The sequence below is a fragment of the Theobroma umbraticum genome, unplaced genomic scaffold (assembly GCF_002168275.2).
Source record: "Theobroma umbraticum cultivar Fairchild unplaced genomic scaffold, ASM216827v3 scaffold_67.0, whole genome shotgun sequence".
Classification (NCBI taxonomy): Eukaryota; Viridiplantae; Streptophyta; class Magnoliopsida; order Malvales; family Malvaceae; genus Theobroma; species Theobroma umbraticum.
In genome coordinates, this window is record NW_018397262.1 from 298,431 (window position 1) to 315,153 (window position 16,723).

General features: G+C 35.5%; 2 protein-coding genes across 2 annotated transcripts; both read left to right on the plus strand.

The window, feature by feature from the left end:
• Window positions 1-619: 619 nt before the first annotated feature.
• On the plus strand, window positions 620-1,885 carry LOC110419545 (ethylene-responsive transcription factor ERF021). Its single transcript, XM_021432640.2, has one exon. The coding sequence runs from the start codon at window positions 700-702 to the stop codon at window positions 1,306-1,308; it is 609 nt and encodes a 202-aa protein (XP_021288315.1). The 5' UTR covers window positions 620-699; the 3' UTR covers window positions 1,309-1,885.
• A 10,003-nt stretch (window positions 1,886-11,888) lies between these two features.
• On the plus strand, window positions 11,889-12,918 carry LOC110419794 (ethylene-responsive transcription factor ERF022-like). The gene has a single exon (XM_021432906.1). The coding sequence runs from the start codon at window positions 12,031-12,033 to the stop codon at window positions 12,610-12,612; it is 582 nt and encodes a 193-aa protein (XP_021288581.1). The 5' UTR covers window positions 11,889-12,030; the 3' UTR covers window positions 12,613-12,918.
• Window positions 12,919-16,723: the final 3,805 nt, after the last annotated feature.

Here is a 16,723-nt window from a genome sequence, read left to right on the forward strand (position 1 = left end):
AATGTGACAAAAGAAAGCAAAAGTCCAAAATCATGACTAAAATTAACCTTTTTGGCCTCCAAAAAAATAAACCAACATGAACAGGAAAACCGACCGCAAGGATCATTGATAGCAAGTAAGTTTGTTAAATAGGTTTTAGATAGCTTCTCCTTTAATTAATTTTTCTACTCACATAATTTATCCAAAGCTATCCTGATGCTGTCGTCAACCTACCTAATTTAATTGTGAATGATCTAATTATATATAATCTTGGTCTCGAATAAGACAAGAGATGTCACAGTTACTATAGGGAGAAGAAAACCGACAAAACTAGGAGACTGTAGTTACTATGTCATAAGTATTCTCTAGACTAATCAAAGCACAAAGATTCATTCAACCAAACTTCATCCTATCTTTTGTGTGGATCAGTGGGTCCAAGACCCCTTGCCACCGGGGATCAAACCGCGTCTTTCAACAGGAAAACTTTGTTTTTCTCCCAGGATTTTTTTCCTCACCAAATCTATGGCATTCCCAAAGCTTGTCCACCTTTGATTGGTTCGTTTCCAAAAGAATTTTTTAATTCCTTTTGGAGTTCCTAGAGAACATGCACATTAATTTTCACTTGTGCAGCTGCTTGGAAGCTTACTTCCTCCAGGAATTTCAGTGTGTGTGTAACAGTAATCGCAGCACCTGTATAAATACCCTTAACTGGATTACAGCATGTATCTCATTTACATGAAACAATCAACTTCGTCCAGAAAAAAGCAAGGAATCAATACATATATGGAAGGAAAGAATAGCAGCAGTGCTACGCGGGGCGGTGTGTCTTCAACCTACAGGGGCGTGCGTAAGAGAAAATGGGGCAAATGGGTGTCTGAAATTCGTGAGCCTGGAAAAAAGACTAGAATCTGGTTAGGGAGCTTCGAGACACCTGAAATGGCAGCCGCAGCGTATGATGTAGCAGCGTTACACTTGCGGGGACGAGAGGCACGCCTTAACTTCCCAGAGTTGATCGATTGTCTTCCCAGGCCACCCAGTTCCAATGGTGAGGACATCCGAATGGCGGCTCACGAGGCGGCCCTGCGGGTCAGGACGAATGCTGCAGGGTCGTCGTCTGAGGCTGGCGCCAGCAGCTCCAGTGTTGGCCCTGTCACGGTTAGGTTGTCTCCGACCCAAATTCAGGCCATCAACGAGTCCCCTCTGGACTCTCCCAAGATGTGGATGCAAATGTCGGAGGCACTGATGATGGACGAGGCAATGATGTTCTGCAATGAAAATGGGGAGAATGAGTGGGATGACATGCAGAATGACTCTCTTTGGGATCCTTAGGTAATGTTTTTCTACTTAGAACTAATGGCAAATATACATTAACAGAACAGGAATGAGTGACATTTACTACATTTTTTACCAATTAGGTTTTAATATCTATGAATAAACAATCAACAATCAATGAAAAGGTTTGACTCCTGATTGATTTCAGTGCTTCAAATCTTGGGTTGACCGTTGAGCTAACTGTTTGATGGAATAGTGTGAAGAACAATAGTGTTGGGTTTGTGTATTATCTCTGAGCCTACAGGAAGGCCACTTGTCATCATTATAGAGACAGGGGAGAGATTTGGGTGGGTCCCAAGCCGTAAGAGGTCTTCTCTTCTACTAGTGGATGAGATTTTTCTTCAATCTCTGACAGGACCAACGAACCACTCACATATTGGCTACTTTCTTTTTTTGCTTTAATCAGCTATGGAAATGGTGTGCTTTGATTTGTTTTATATTATGTAGTAATATTCAGCTATTGTAACTGAATTCTATTTAATTATAATTTTTTTTTGCTTATTGTATTCTTGTTTTCAATATTTTATGTTCCTTGGTTTATGAAACCATAATAATAGTATTTTATTTCTGGTGAGGACTTGTACTTTCTTTAACTTCATATTAAAAGCAAAAATGCCACATTACTTTTTGTTCATTATTATGAAAGCAATAGCAGCTGAATTTGTTAAAGAAATATTGCCATTTTGGCTCCACTTGTTGCAAGTCTAGGTACAATGTTTCTTTTTTGGATACGTCTTGAATTGAATTATTATCCAGCCCTGACCATACCCATCATCATCATCGTTGTTGTTGTTGTTATTATTATTATTATTAAGATGATCATTCAAATATTATATTTCTTAATATATTAAAAATATTAGAATATTTTGGAGAGTTTGTCTATAACTAACAATTGGTTGTTTTCTTGCCATAGTTGATTGTCCAAGTACGATTGTGATCATCCTTTCCTTCTTAAATATAATGAATTTTTATTCTCATCCATGAATACACAAGGATACGTAGATTCTGCCTCAAGAAATCATGCAATAGATTTTACGATTAAACTTCCTAATTGAAAACATTCCTCTTTAGCTCAATATGTTAATACCATCTACCATTATCTCATTTACCATACTTGGTGACACACCCTCATTTTTATTAATTGTTAGTACAAACATTCTTGGAAACACATCCTTAAGGACACACCCTTCACTCCATTATTCCTCCTTCAAAATGCAATGTGGCTACCATCTCCGACGACGAATCCAATTCATGTGATGGTATGACCATGAAATTTGTTATTAGTATCTAGAGTGCTAAGAATATACCTCCACATGATTGACGATCTCCTAGGGCTTTCGAAGATCAAGAAAAGCCTCTTATCATCATATTCGCATTTCTCTGCCAACATTTTCTTCCATAAACCATCCTTGTCACTTTTGAGTCTGTATATCCACATGTTTAATAGTGATTTCTATTTAAGATGGAGATCCACCATACCCAATTCTCCATTGTCTTATAATGACGCACTGTGTTCTAATCCACAAAGTGAATCTTGTAGTTTTTAGTAATCCCACCCTAAAGAAATCTCCTCTATATGTTATCCATTGCTTCCTTGACACTACATGAAATTTGGAATGATGACTTATCGTGCAAGGGAAGCCTTGTTAGTTTAGATTTTATTGGAGAGGCTAAACCATCATGTAATAACAATTTGCTTTTCCATCCTCGAAATTACCCATTTCTCCACTCCAACACCATAAAGATTGCTATTCTGAAAGTTCACCTTCAGGTTGAAGATCACTTGAAAGCATCTTAAAACCCTATTAGTTGTCAGTAAAGAAGACAACTCCAATCTATAGAAAATGAAGGTATCGTTTGCATAGTGCAAATGAGATAACTAAAACCATTCCTCCTAATGTCGAATCCTTTAAAGACACCTTTAGCCATGACTTGTTTCATAAGGAAATTTAAAACTTCAATGATAAATTTAAATAAAAAAGGAAAAAAGGTAACCTTGGCAAAGTTCTCACTGTGTTCTGAAATGCTTGGTTGGGTCATAATTCAATGGCACCAACACTAAAGTTGACAAGATACAAGCTCGTATCCATTTACATTATTTATCACTGAACCCCATTTTTCTTATCACTAGGTCAAGAAAGTTCCAATTAATACTATCATATGCTTTTTCAAAATCCATCTTGAAAATGAGGTCTCTAAAGTTATCTTTTTTCATTGAATCCACTATTTCATTAACTATGAATGATCAGTAGTCCATAATCTATTGGCATTTGATAAATTTGATTTAGCACTTCCCTACTACTACTCTTAACTTGTTGGCTAGGACTTTAGTAAGTATTTGTACACACTGTCAACTTAACTAATTGGCCTAAAGAAATTAATGCCAACTAGACTGCCACACCTCAGAATAAGTGTAATAAACAAGGTGTTTGTGCAATATTCAAAGGGACATAACTCAAAAACATCCTTCATAAAGTTCAACACCTCACTTTTGATGTTGACTCACTAATTCTTGTAGAAGTTTAGTTTGCAGCCATCGAGTCTTGGGGCCTTATTACCATCACAACATGTAATAGTTGCTCATAATTCTTTTCAGTGAAAGGCTTTTCCAATTCTCTTGCACATTGTTCTAAAGCACCATAAAATCACAATTGAACTCCTTTAGTCGTATTATATCTCTTTAAAAACAAAAGTCTTCAAAATGGTTTGCACCAAAAGCTTATCAATAAAATTAGTCCTCTTTCTTGTCAAAATTTCTTGAGAAAAAATCTCATATTCTGGTCCCTTTTAAGGAACCATTTAAATATGCATTTCTTGTGCCACTTCTTCTCTTTGAATCGATATAAGTCCCAAATGCTCTGGTCTCTTACCCATAAGCAACTTCCACTTATCCTCATCAAATCTAGTCACTTGAAGGCTTGTGCTAGCAAATGCATTTCCTCTTCCAATTTTTGAATGTAAACTTAGTTCTTGTTTAAAAGGTTCTTAATTTTTGTCACTTTTTTATTGACAGTTTCACTACCTTTAATTTGAGCCATAAATCCCTAATCTTGTTTACATCTGTGATCTTCCAATCCTCAGTGAACATATCTTGAAAGCTATGCTTTCCACCTTCAAAATATCATCAAGTTATATAGTCGTGGAACGTTCGAACTTGCCAATATTCTCCTTCAAGTAACTTCGTTGCACGTACACTGAACTTGCATGCCTTGTCCTTGCAACCAATCTCATAACAACCTTTACATGACCTTTTTACTTTTCTCTCAAAATGCTCTTTTAGAACGAATATGTTCAGAGCTCGTTTCAACTCGGCATTCGAGGAAACATTCTTCTTTTGTATAAGCGATCATCAGCACATCTCGACTCCTCAATGGTAACTGTTTGGAAGGAGAACCTCTCTGCACCTGGAATTACCTACGTACTACATATCCCTCCATTTCCCGTATCTTGATGACTGTCATCTAGCAATGTATCAAGGGAATGAATCCCATTCTCATCAGCGATCGGGTTATTGTATATGCGATTATCACACCATACATCTCCTACATCAACAGCTCCAACAAGTTTCGTTTCGCCTTCAACATTATTGCAAATTGGAATGTCACTATCATAAAGCTAGTCATCGTCTGCACTATCATCAGGCCCATCATCTGAATTGTCATCAAATCTATCTTCACCGGCAGGGAACAAATCCGCATTTCCCTCATCAGATATAGTATTATCATCGAGCGTCGCAATGTCACCCTCCAACATTGCAGTGTTGTCCTCAAATGTGATATTCTCATTTGAAAATGTCATTATACCTTCTACAGTTTTACCCGATCGTTGCATTGGTTGAATAGAAGCAAGTAATTTGTTTGATGCACATCTTGATCGGAATTATGCAGCCAACTGTTCTATGAATGTCGTCTCTCTACCGGGCTGCACAAACTCTTCTGCATATGTCAATTGCCATTGTTGTGGGTTATGGACCGAATGCTGCAATATGTGTGAAGCATTGTAAATCTCATTTTGATTGAGCTGATTATCATGTTGTTCAGCTTCTTTATGTGACATAACATTTCTTTGGCATCCCTTAATGCTGAAATACACAGCCAGAACATTCCTCTGTTCTAGTAGAATTAATGCAACATCCTCATCGTCCTTGATAATTGGGCATGATAGCTCTCCGAGTGTATTGATCAATGCATGTAACTCAATCTTGTCCATTTCTGAGTTTAACCCCAACAACTTCTTCAACCAGCTTCTTCAAGCCCTCAAATGACAAATCACTCCTAACCCCTCGCATTCGTGAGTCACTACCCTTGTAAATGCCATCCACCCACTGACCAACATGTCTTATCACAAGTCACACAATTGCAACCCACTACAATTTTGAAAACATCAAATCTGTCATGTTCTATAATTTGTTTGTCATGTTCTTACACGCCATTTTTCAACTACGTTACATGCCATGCTCAAAAATGTTACACGCCATCTACTTTATGGATGCATGGCGTGTAGCAACTCTGGCAGTGTTTGTAATCCATGTTCTAATTTACATAACAAGTTTAAAAAATTTATCTGTTGTAGCAATAAGCCCAATAACATACCTTGATGTCATCTTTGCTATAGGGTCTGTTTATCGACGACAATATGGCCAAATGCCCAGAGATAAACCATAGCACGATGACGATGGTGCTCAACAGAGAGTTGACAGAGCTCATACAGTTTAGAAAGTTCAGTGACTTGATGACAATGGTGCTTAACAGAGAGTTAATAGAGTTGACATAGTTCAGAGAGTTGAGAGAGAAAGATGAGCGACCTCAAACAGTTGAGCATTTATTTTTATTTTTTCTTTGGCGGGAGGGGGATATCGGGAGCTTTTTTCTACGATGTTTTTAAGGGTATTTTGATCTACTCATGCTTCTTAATGGCTAAAAATAGATAAGTTTATGTGGTACGTTATTTTTGAAATCACCTTTTGCTGAGATCCTTTTCTCACAATTTCTTCTTTACTAAAAGAGGGAATGCTTCTATTGTTACACCCTAAATATTTTCCTCCAACCATTGGTAGGTCCACCAATTTCACATTGTACTCAAATTCCATTTAAAGAATACTTTTTATTTGTTTTTTGATTTTTAAATAAAAATGAATAAAAAAGGTTATAAAAATAATAAAAACTTAAATAAAAAATTGAATAATAAAAAAATCAACAAAATTAAACCAATCACGTTTCTTTTTCTTTTTCATTTATTATGTCACAATACATAGTTTGTGACGTTGTCTGAACTCTCTTGCCATTGCATTTTCAACTTTAAAGAGTCGGCAAAATGGGAACGGTATTAGATATATTGTGGGCGAATGTTAGGGTCATTGTTTTCCTCTTTTATTCATCTTCCTGTCACCAATATAATATAATATACTTTTTTTTATCTTTTTATTTATATTAAACTCCATGCAAATAGTGTATAATTGTAAGTCCCCTTTATAAGATTTTCTTACCTTTTTATTTATTTTTCAATTGTGATTTATATATGCCTTAATGTTACATGTTCTTTCTCGTGGTACAGTCAGGAGTTTTTAACTCGAATTGTCAATTCACCCTAAAAGGAAAATAAAGAACGTGATATCAAGATTATCAAGAATGTTAAATCAAATTTTTAATAAAAAATTTATTGAAAAATCTATTTCTTCAGTTTTATAAGAATTTTATTTAAAATTTAATATATATGCATGTGCATATATATAAGTATATGTAAATATGTGTATAAGCACGTAAACATATGAGTATGTATGTATGTATGTAAAACGTCATAAATTTAAAGAGTGGACACAATCTAAAGTATATAAATCCACAAACCAATTCAGGTGTAAAACATGAGACATGGTACTTGGTCTAAGAATTGTAGCAAACATAGCCCCTCCCCAAACAGGTTGATAGTCGCAGAATGAATAAGAAAGTTATAAAGTCATTACCTTTAGAAAAGAAAATGTCAAACCGACAAATACAATATTTCTTACACTATTTGTGTCGCCTCCCAATTCAGGCTACCTTTTTGTCACTCTCAATGCTCTATTGAGGTAGGATTATTTCCTCCACAAGCCTATCGCAATAAACTGTTGGGCTTTGATGACAATGAGAGCATAGGGAGTGAGGCGGTCCAACCTAGGATGCAATGGCCGGGCTTGCAATTAGGCTAAGTTGCATTAATAATGCTTCATTGGTGTGGTTACATAATAAATTATGATTGGTCCAACTTGTATTTGGCAAAATAGCATGAAAAGTATGGTAAGGAGATGGAATCATCAGCAAGGAGGATGCTAAAAGTGTTAATTAACAAATTATTATACAACTGGAATAAAGGCCAAGTTTTACAAATTATTTTACCAAAATTTTAAGCATTATATTTACATATTTTAGTAAAATTATCTGTCAATTCATTAATAATTCAAGGGATATGATGCATTGGTCATTTTCTCCATTGAATTGTTAAACTTGCAATATGCAATATATATTTACTCAATTTTCATAGCATAATATGAAGATTTAAAACCAAGTTAATTAGCACTCTAAGCATTTGGTTTGTTGATTTAGTGCATGATCTTTCCCTCTAAAGAGTATGATTGGAATTCTCCTTCTCCAAATAAAAAAAAAAACACCCTAATTAACTGCATTTAAGGAATCATTTTTAATCATTAAATAATAAGAATTTGTCCATTTAGATGGGAGAAAGACAATAAAAGCTTCTCTAATAGCAAGTAATTTATCAAGATTCCAATCACCTGTGTCAGCTAATTTTGAAAACATAAGCTTCACACAGCATACCTCATAATGCAGAGCCCCACCAATCTGCACAGCACTAGGATTGCTCCTCCATACGTTTCCTTGGACTCCCACTCTTAACTAGAAGTGAATTGGTTCAGTCTTGAGTTCATAGCTACAAACATCGCCACAATCTTGCTCACATCGCCTTTGATCTTCGCAACACGTTGTTTCGACTCTGGTACCACTTTGATATGTGATGAGCCTCAACCTCTTTCTTGTAAAAAAGGGCTCCAAGGAAGTATGTTGAACCAACCGAAGAGTAGTAATAAAGAAAGAGAACTTTATCTAAACTAAAGCATAGAATTTTATTAATTTCTTACTTACCTACGAGTGAACGTGGCACCTCTTTATAGAGCTACCTCAATTCAAGATACTAACATATACTATTCTTAATGATAATCCCAAAGCAAGATAATTACTAAAGATAATCTATAATGAAAAAAAAAAACCAAGATAATTAATCTAATTCTAATCCTAGTTTTAGTAACGGAAACCTTTCACGTAAGAAAGAGTCTCTTGTTGGCTAAACAGTGGGGTGATTGCCCAGGATATAAGGCTTTTGGGACCACAGTATGAGTTTTGTTGTTTCTTCATTAAATGTGGTGTGACTAATTTCTTGGACCATAGCTCATGGCTAGACCAAGTTGTGGCTTGAGCAGGGACCTCAATATTTTGCCAAAGTGAATTACAGCTGATCGCTTCTTGTCCTGGTTTTTAGTGTGAGTCTTTCGCTATATAACAAAAAGAATTTCCAATTTCTAAAGTCATTATGGTTTTTTTTTTTTTCGACACATTGTGCATGTGTCCATCTCTAGCATGTAAAGTGCTCATGAAGTCTTGACTCTTGACTATAAGCAAAAGAGTCCAAAACTTTCCCATAAACCGACTCTCATCACTCTTCAGCGTGTTGCCTACCCTTTTTATCCACGAGGCATGGCTCTGAAAGGTACAGTACAATAGTGAAAATGATGTCGTTTGTACGGATTCCCCCTCCATTTTTCTAAGCCCAAAGCAGTCAAGCGGCTGCTGGCGGTGGACGCGAAAGCAGGTACTTTGGGTACGGCATGGGACGGTGGGCGGTGTTCTCATCAGAAAGGTCAATTGGCGTTAGTAATTGCAAGTCCAAATGAGTGACACAAAAATGTTAATGGAAGCCAGAGCAAAATGTGTTGGTTTCTGGAAAGAAATATAGCTTGATCCAGCTGTTTCAGTTAACTACTTGACTTCAACAGGCAAAGGGAAAGCTGGGGTGCTTGACCTAGCTCTGATGATTCGTTTGGTGGTATGTTCAAATCACGTCAAACTTAAAATCATAAAGAAAACCATAGGTTTGGAAAGGCCAAAAAAATCAATGTTTGTTTCTGATGATTTTCACATGTGTGTTTTAAGCTTTCTTGGAATCAACTGTCTGCATGCACCCACTTCAAATACTAGGATTAATTTTCCTTCGCCTCCCCAATGGAACCCATTTAGAAAACATGTTGCTTTACTTGGTCAAAAAAAATGTAATAGTATCATATCAAAGAAACTATATTACGGGTCATTATCTCTTCTCAAAAACCTAATTTGATAAAGTGTGCAGTACCCGCATGGTTACGACTCCATCCGTTCTTAAAAGTTAATCTTGGGTAGAGTTTCATTCAAGCTAAATAACCTTTGACATTCATAGAAAGAAAAAATAAACCTGAGGCTTATGAAAATCAAATGATTATTTTTTGCACGTAAAATATTCATTTGCGTGTGTCGTAGTGATTGGAAAAATGGGTAATCACGACATGGCTGGAAGGAATTAGCAGTGGGGGAGAAAGGGTCCATAGAAAGTTAATTAGACACATGTTGTGCTTCATGCTCAAATCACATTTGTCAATTTAAGGACCTGAATTTCATCAACACCTACCCTGAAAAGATTAAAAAGGAAAAAGAAAGCCATCAGTTTTTCTTTCGATAACGTGTTATGTCATTGCTCATATAGTAATTGCAATTACGATAAGGTAACCCCATTTAGTTGGAATTCAACATATTGAATATTCTTAAGCTGCTAAACAGTACCTGCATGCATGGTTGTTTCTGATTAACAATTTGAATTGTATTTGATATTTTTAAATTTAATTTTTAATCTGCATTATTGTATCTTTTACCTAATTTTATATTTTATTAATTCCCGAAAGCTGACAACTAATACAGTTAAATATCTGAAACTTTAATTCAAAAAGTTTTTAATTTAAATTTCAAGGTTGAAGAAAGGAGATTTCATTGTATAAACCAAGAATATCATATATAAAGAAAAAGTTTATTACACTAATTAATAATGTAAATTATTATGAGGTACTTTTAATATGTGATCTCAGTCGGGTACGTAATACATGACAATAGACTCGAGTCGACATTTTATATATCATCATTAAATTTTATATGTAAAATACGTTTTTCAAAAAGAAAAATAATATGTGACCTCAACTAGTTTAGTATGAAACTAATATATTAAGGAAATTAAAATTTTCAACATGTTAAGCTAATTATACATCAATGGAAGTATTTCAACATCTTAAGCTACTGAACATTAGGAACTATAATTAATCAAATGTGAATGTCAAAAATGTTCAAATCACGTGTGATGTATGTCATCTCGAACTATTTTAGAAAATTACAAAATTATAAAAACTTTATCACAAAGTTCAATAACCATGTCCTTATCAAAATTATTTGCTTAAAAATAATAACAAATCAAACTCATTAATACGGACAACCGGCTGTGCATTTCACTGTCTTGACTGGTTGACAATGGTGCATGGGATTTTCAAAAGGCTTGGTTGTTAGGGTTTAGTTTATTATAATTCTTTCCCCACTTTCCTTTCTGCTTCCGAAAAGGGTTTTGAAAAAGAAGACTTGTTCAGACAGGCCAAGGTCCACCGCCACGTGTAGGTAAACCGCGTCTTGAATAGGAACCCCTATTCATTACTTGGTGTATATGTTTACGTGGGGGAAGATGGATAGTTGCATATCCTTGTCATGCTCCATAAGAAATTATGTTAAATAATTCTTCATATTCAATTTATTTAATTAATATATCTTATTAAATAATAATCTTAACTTATACGTTTAAAATTTTATTTATTTAAATTTTAAACATAATAAATATATACAAGAGATTATATATGTAATTTTTTTTAGCTGAATTAAGCATAGGGAACAAACGAAAAAAATTTATTTTTTCCTTTTTTCCTTTTTTATAATTTTCTTTTATATATTTTTCATTTAAATTTTCAATACTAGTATTGACTATGGCATCAATCTTTTTCCAAATCTTTTTGCATCCTTAGTCATAGATTAAATTCTGATTAGTTTAACTACTTTAGAAAGTCCATAACATTGTACCTGTCCTGAGTCCAAACCTAGCTAGTGTCTTAGCTGAAGGATTCCATGAAAGTTACCATTCGATGAGGATGCAATCCAAGATATATGCACACCTAACATGAAAAACCCTTTAAAGTTTTAAATATATATAAAAATATATTTGGAAAAAATATAAGAAAATGAAAAAGAAAAATAGAGGAGTTTTGGATATGATTGCATCATTCGATTGAAAGCCAAAAACTGTGCCACATGCACGCATGACAGCCTCTTCGCACTCGCGCAGCTGCTTGGAAGCTCACTTCTTCCATAATATTCAGTCCCCACACTTCACCATTACTTGGATATATATATATATATATATATATATATATATATATGTCTAAATTGAAACCATCTCTTTCTGTATATAATCGATTCAAACATCGCTCTTTTCCGTGTTAAATACTGGTCCTTTGCACCCCAAACACCACGGCTCTTAGTTTCTTCTCAGCTTAGTTTGATCATCCATTGATTTTTTTTTTTGTTTCCAGGAAAGGAAACCGACCTTACAGATCGAATGGAACATGAAGTTGATCGCCATGCAAGGGTTACCCCGTCTAATTACAGAGGAGTACGCCAAAGGAAATGGGGGAAATGGGTGTCTGAAATCCGTGAGCCAGGGAAGAAGACCCGAATATGGCTAGGGAGCTATGAGACAGCCGAAATGGCAGCTGCAGCCTACGATGTGGCGGCATTGCACTTCCGAGGACGAGCTGCTCGACTTAACTTCCCCGAGCTGGTGGACAGCCTCCCACGTCCGGCTAGCTCAAGTGCGGAAGACGTGCAAATGGCGGCACAAGAGGCAGCATTGAGGCTTAGGAGACCAAAGATAAGTTCGGAGGTGGCTATGGGTGCATGCGCAGGCACAGGCGCAGCAGCTGCCGCTGATGGGAGACTTGGTCCGATTAGGGTTGGACTGTCACAGAGCCAAATTCAGGCTATCAATGAGTTTCCATTGGATTCCCCAAAGATGTGGATGGAACTTGCAGGTGCTCTGTTGATGGCAGAGCCAACGCTCTACGGGGATGAATTTGATGATGCCGAGTTGATGATCAGTGAGTATGAAGAAATAGTGCAGGTTGAGTCCATTTGGGATTGATTTTATTTTTCCTAGCGTCGTAGGTATATACCCTTCTTTTAACTGGGGAAAAAACCAAAGATTGCTCCTAGCTATAGGTATAGCTACTTGCAAGTTGCAAGTAGCATAAATTACATTATTGAATTATATATTAATCAATAACTCTACATGCAATGTAATTAAGTATTAATTAACATGGATGGAGAGGATTGGGTTCTTCTAGCTAGGTTGATTACTCTTGGCTTGTTTTGCTGGAAGAACAAACAAATTTAAGCTTCTTCTCTTCATTACATTCTCTTTTGTCTCTAAATTTGGAATCTGTTGCTCTGTCACGTGAGAGATGTTTCTGTTTTCTTCCCCAATGCACCAAAAGATTGGGTTTTCACTTGCTGAATGTATGGATCTATGTATAAAGCGTGTGCATTTATTACCTAATTTTAAAGTCATGTGCACTCAATGTTTAGAGCCATTGATAGTTTCCAATTTTCTTCTCTTTTGTCTCCCATTTGATTCCTACTGTTGCTCATGACATCATGTCTCCTATTTTTTATCTTTAATATTTAAAATTCTATGTAATTGACGACTGGGAACACGAGATAATTTGAGTATGAGCTTAAAGCAAGTGGTTTTTTTTTTGTTAATTAGGAAAAATGGGAATTCAAACACCATTCATTAATTAATTAATTAATAAGTCAATTGTTCAGATAAACTTAAAACAAGTGTTTTCAATATATATCAACAAAAAGGATATAGTAAAAGATTTTTGGTAGTGGGTTAACAATTCCCGACAACCGAAAAGTGAATTGAGAAAGAGATTATTTGGGTGGGAAATTAAACAATAGGAACAGACCAATATTACATTGGAGATATTTTGTTAATTAATTTAACTAGAGCAAATGTCATAATTTAATTAATTGGTTGGACTAGGAGCTAGTCATCATGCTGTGGTCAAAGGCGACTTTACAAAATTGTCTTGGAACAAGACCCCACTAATTGGTCGTAAATTAAGTGGTTATGAAGTTACCCTGATGTGGATCGGAGTCACCTGAACGGTGACGTGCTATTAATGTGACTGCACTCTGCAGAATACGATTTGCTAACCAACCCTAACCCATTTTGTCAAAATTCTATGTTTACCGATATGCAATGTTTAATAACTGGACGGCAGCCCCCTTCAATAAACAAATTATTTTTATTAGGTTAAATTATGCAATTAATCATTATAATTACTAAAATAATAGACTTTATTCTCATACAATAATTTATAAAAATTGAATCTCTCTGCTTATTATCGGTGTTATTATTTTTTCATGACATTAAACCTGATGACAGCTTTCGATTGCTATTCTCCCAATGTTCATCGTTTCAACGATTACTGCCTCCTTTGTCGGAACTGCTCACTGTTAGTGTTCAATAAGTACTTGATATAGTATTAACTCTTAGTTTTTGTGAGTCTAAATTTTAATCATAGTCGGGGTTAATGTCACTTAAGACAAATTTGAAATTGTCACGTCGAAGTCACAAATTTCATCACTACTTAAAAGACTTCATTTAGAGATCTTGGTGTAGAATAAGAGGAATGAATTCAAGTTTTCTATCCTGTTTAGGTAATCTTTACTATTCCATTCTGAATTAACTGGTTTAGAATGATAAAAGGAAATAGCATATCTCTCTTTCACCTAGTATTGTCATGTAGACATACATTTAGAATATATATGACAATAATCATATGGACTTGTAGAGTATTGTAGAGGCTACATGATAATATATATATATATATATAATCATATGGACTTGTATAGTCTCATGTCATTATGCTATTGAGAACATGAATTTGGATGTTGTGAACATGTACCCACTTGGATTTGGATTCTAAGCTTCTAACTACTTATTAGAATGGACTGATCCTCCTCTAAATTCTACAACCAATTTTTTTTCTTATATATTTTTCATACCCCTTATAAAAATCAAAACATAAAATAATAATATACATAGACAAGTGTATATGATAATTTTACTAGGAGTCTATTTTATCCCAAAGAATGTATAGTTTGTTAGTTCCAGCTCATCCCCATAAAGCAAGGTGAAAAAACAAAAGAAAGGAGAGCATGATAGAAAGGTAGATGAAGTAGGGATTTAGGATGTGCCGCCCAAATCTAAACTGGGCCTACACCATGACTTTAGAGAAAAGAAAACTATAAAAGTTTTCGACAAATATCTCTGAGTCAGTTCCCTTGAATGAAGCCCTTACCAAACCCAATGGGGTGTCTCTTTAACTGTTTGAGACCTTACTTTCCCCTGCTTTAGTCATTACTTCCCTGCTTTACAAAATTATGAAACTGTCTCTTGTCTTTGAGAGAAATTTCATCAAAAGTGTAAGAAAATTACCCTATGAATGGTGCCCCATCTCACTTTTGATTCAAACTAGGCCCACTTGATATGAATTTCAGCTTTCTTGTAACAGGATGTCGCATGGTGGCAATCTAGAGGGTCAGGTTAATAATTTGGGTCGATGAAATGCTACTCCAGAGGCATGGAGTAACAGTGGTGTAATGACTGATGCTGGTTGATGGTGAAAACTAGGTATAACTTAAAACAGAATGAAGACAGGTTTCAGAAAAGAATAGAAAACAAACATAATCATACAATTCCATGTTCAAATTTTTTGATTATTTCTCTAAATTACGTTTTTGGCAAAGCTAAGAGTCTCACTGAACTCTGTCTATGATATTATTCAATAGTTGGCAAGACAAATGAAGATTGTTGAGATTATATTCCAATTTATGTCAGATGGGATTGTAGAAATAATTGACAAGCTTCTGGTGAATTGGTTTCAAAATGGAAATACTTCAGCTGCAGGTCGAGTTTCATTGTGATGTGATTTAAGAGCAAGGAGTGGGTAATGAGTAAGCTGCAACGGATAGGATCATTGAGGGTTCTGGTGACGCCATTGAAGAAGTTCTGATTCTTGTGTATGTTTTCTGTTAGTAACTGGGCTAGGATCTGCATCTTTAGTTTCAAAAGCCATCTCTTATCTTATTTTATGAGTTTTCGGTTAGAAACTTTGTGTTCAATTAAGGCTTGGGAGTGCAAATCAAGAAGGCATTTTGTACATGTGTGAAGGGAGCCCTGTTGTCTATTACCTAATAGGGCTTCAGTCCAAAAGCTGGTGAAGAAACTAAAAGATAGGTTCTCAGATTGTACCCCTGGATTCTGCAAAACTGAACTGCGATCATGCAAATCAAAGGTCGTCTCTTCCAGGATGGGAAATCTATCCTGTTTGGAACCATTTTTTGCTGCTGTTCCTTAACACTTCTTCCAGGATGGGAAATCTGTCCTGTTTGGAACCATTTTTCGCTGCTGTTCCTTAACACTTCTTCCAGGATATGAAATCTGTCCTATTTGGAACTATCTTTTGCCGCTGTTCCTTAACACTTGCTCCAGGAAGGGAAATCTGTCCTGTTTGGAACCATTCTTTGCTTCTGTTCCTGAACACCTCTTCCAGGTTGAGAAATCTGTCCTGTTTGGAGCCATTTTTTGCTGCTGTTCCGTAATATCTCTTCCAGGATGTTTGTTTCGCAGTGATCTTCGCTGACCATGTTACTGCCTAGTTATTTTAGATAAGCATTTCTGTGCATTTATATATCAACACACTTGGAAATTTATGTCACTTATTCCAGTCAATATTTTTGCATTTTCATTTTAGACTGACCAATATTATACAGGGAGAAGGGGCCAACCTGGGGTGAAAGTGAGACGAGGGATGTTGAGGGTCTCTATCTTATTGCAAGCATGTTATATCAGTTGATGTTTTCTACAGCAGAAGATTCTTGCAGAGAGTTTACTCTGGCAGGAATTCGTTGCCAACTGAAACAACCTAGTTAGGATGCAAGAAAATGGAATGAGAGAATGTAAAATGTCATTAGAACTAATTAGCAATGAAGTTCATGCTCATTAACCATCCATGAATGATCATTGGAAGTGTTAGATAATGAATTGTTTCAAGCTTTTTTGGCACAGAAAACGTCCCAAAGGTTCTTGATCAACTGCAATAGACCTGAAACTCTGTATAACACAGAATAACTTGGCCTTATTCTTCCCCCTCTCTCTTATCATCTCCTATGTCAAACCC

Bases quoted from the DNA above. Each gene is read 5' to 3' on its own strand.
- LOC110419545 (XM_021432640.2), top strand. From the start codon at position 700: ATGTATCTCATTTACATGAAACAATCAACTTCGTCCAGAAAAAAGCAA.
- LOC110419794 (XM_021432906.1), top strand. From the start codon at position 12,031: ATGGAACATGAAGTTGATCGCCATGCAAGGGTTACCCCGTCTAATTAC.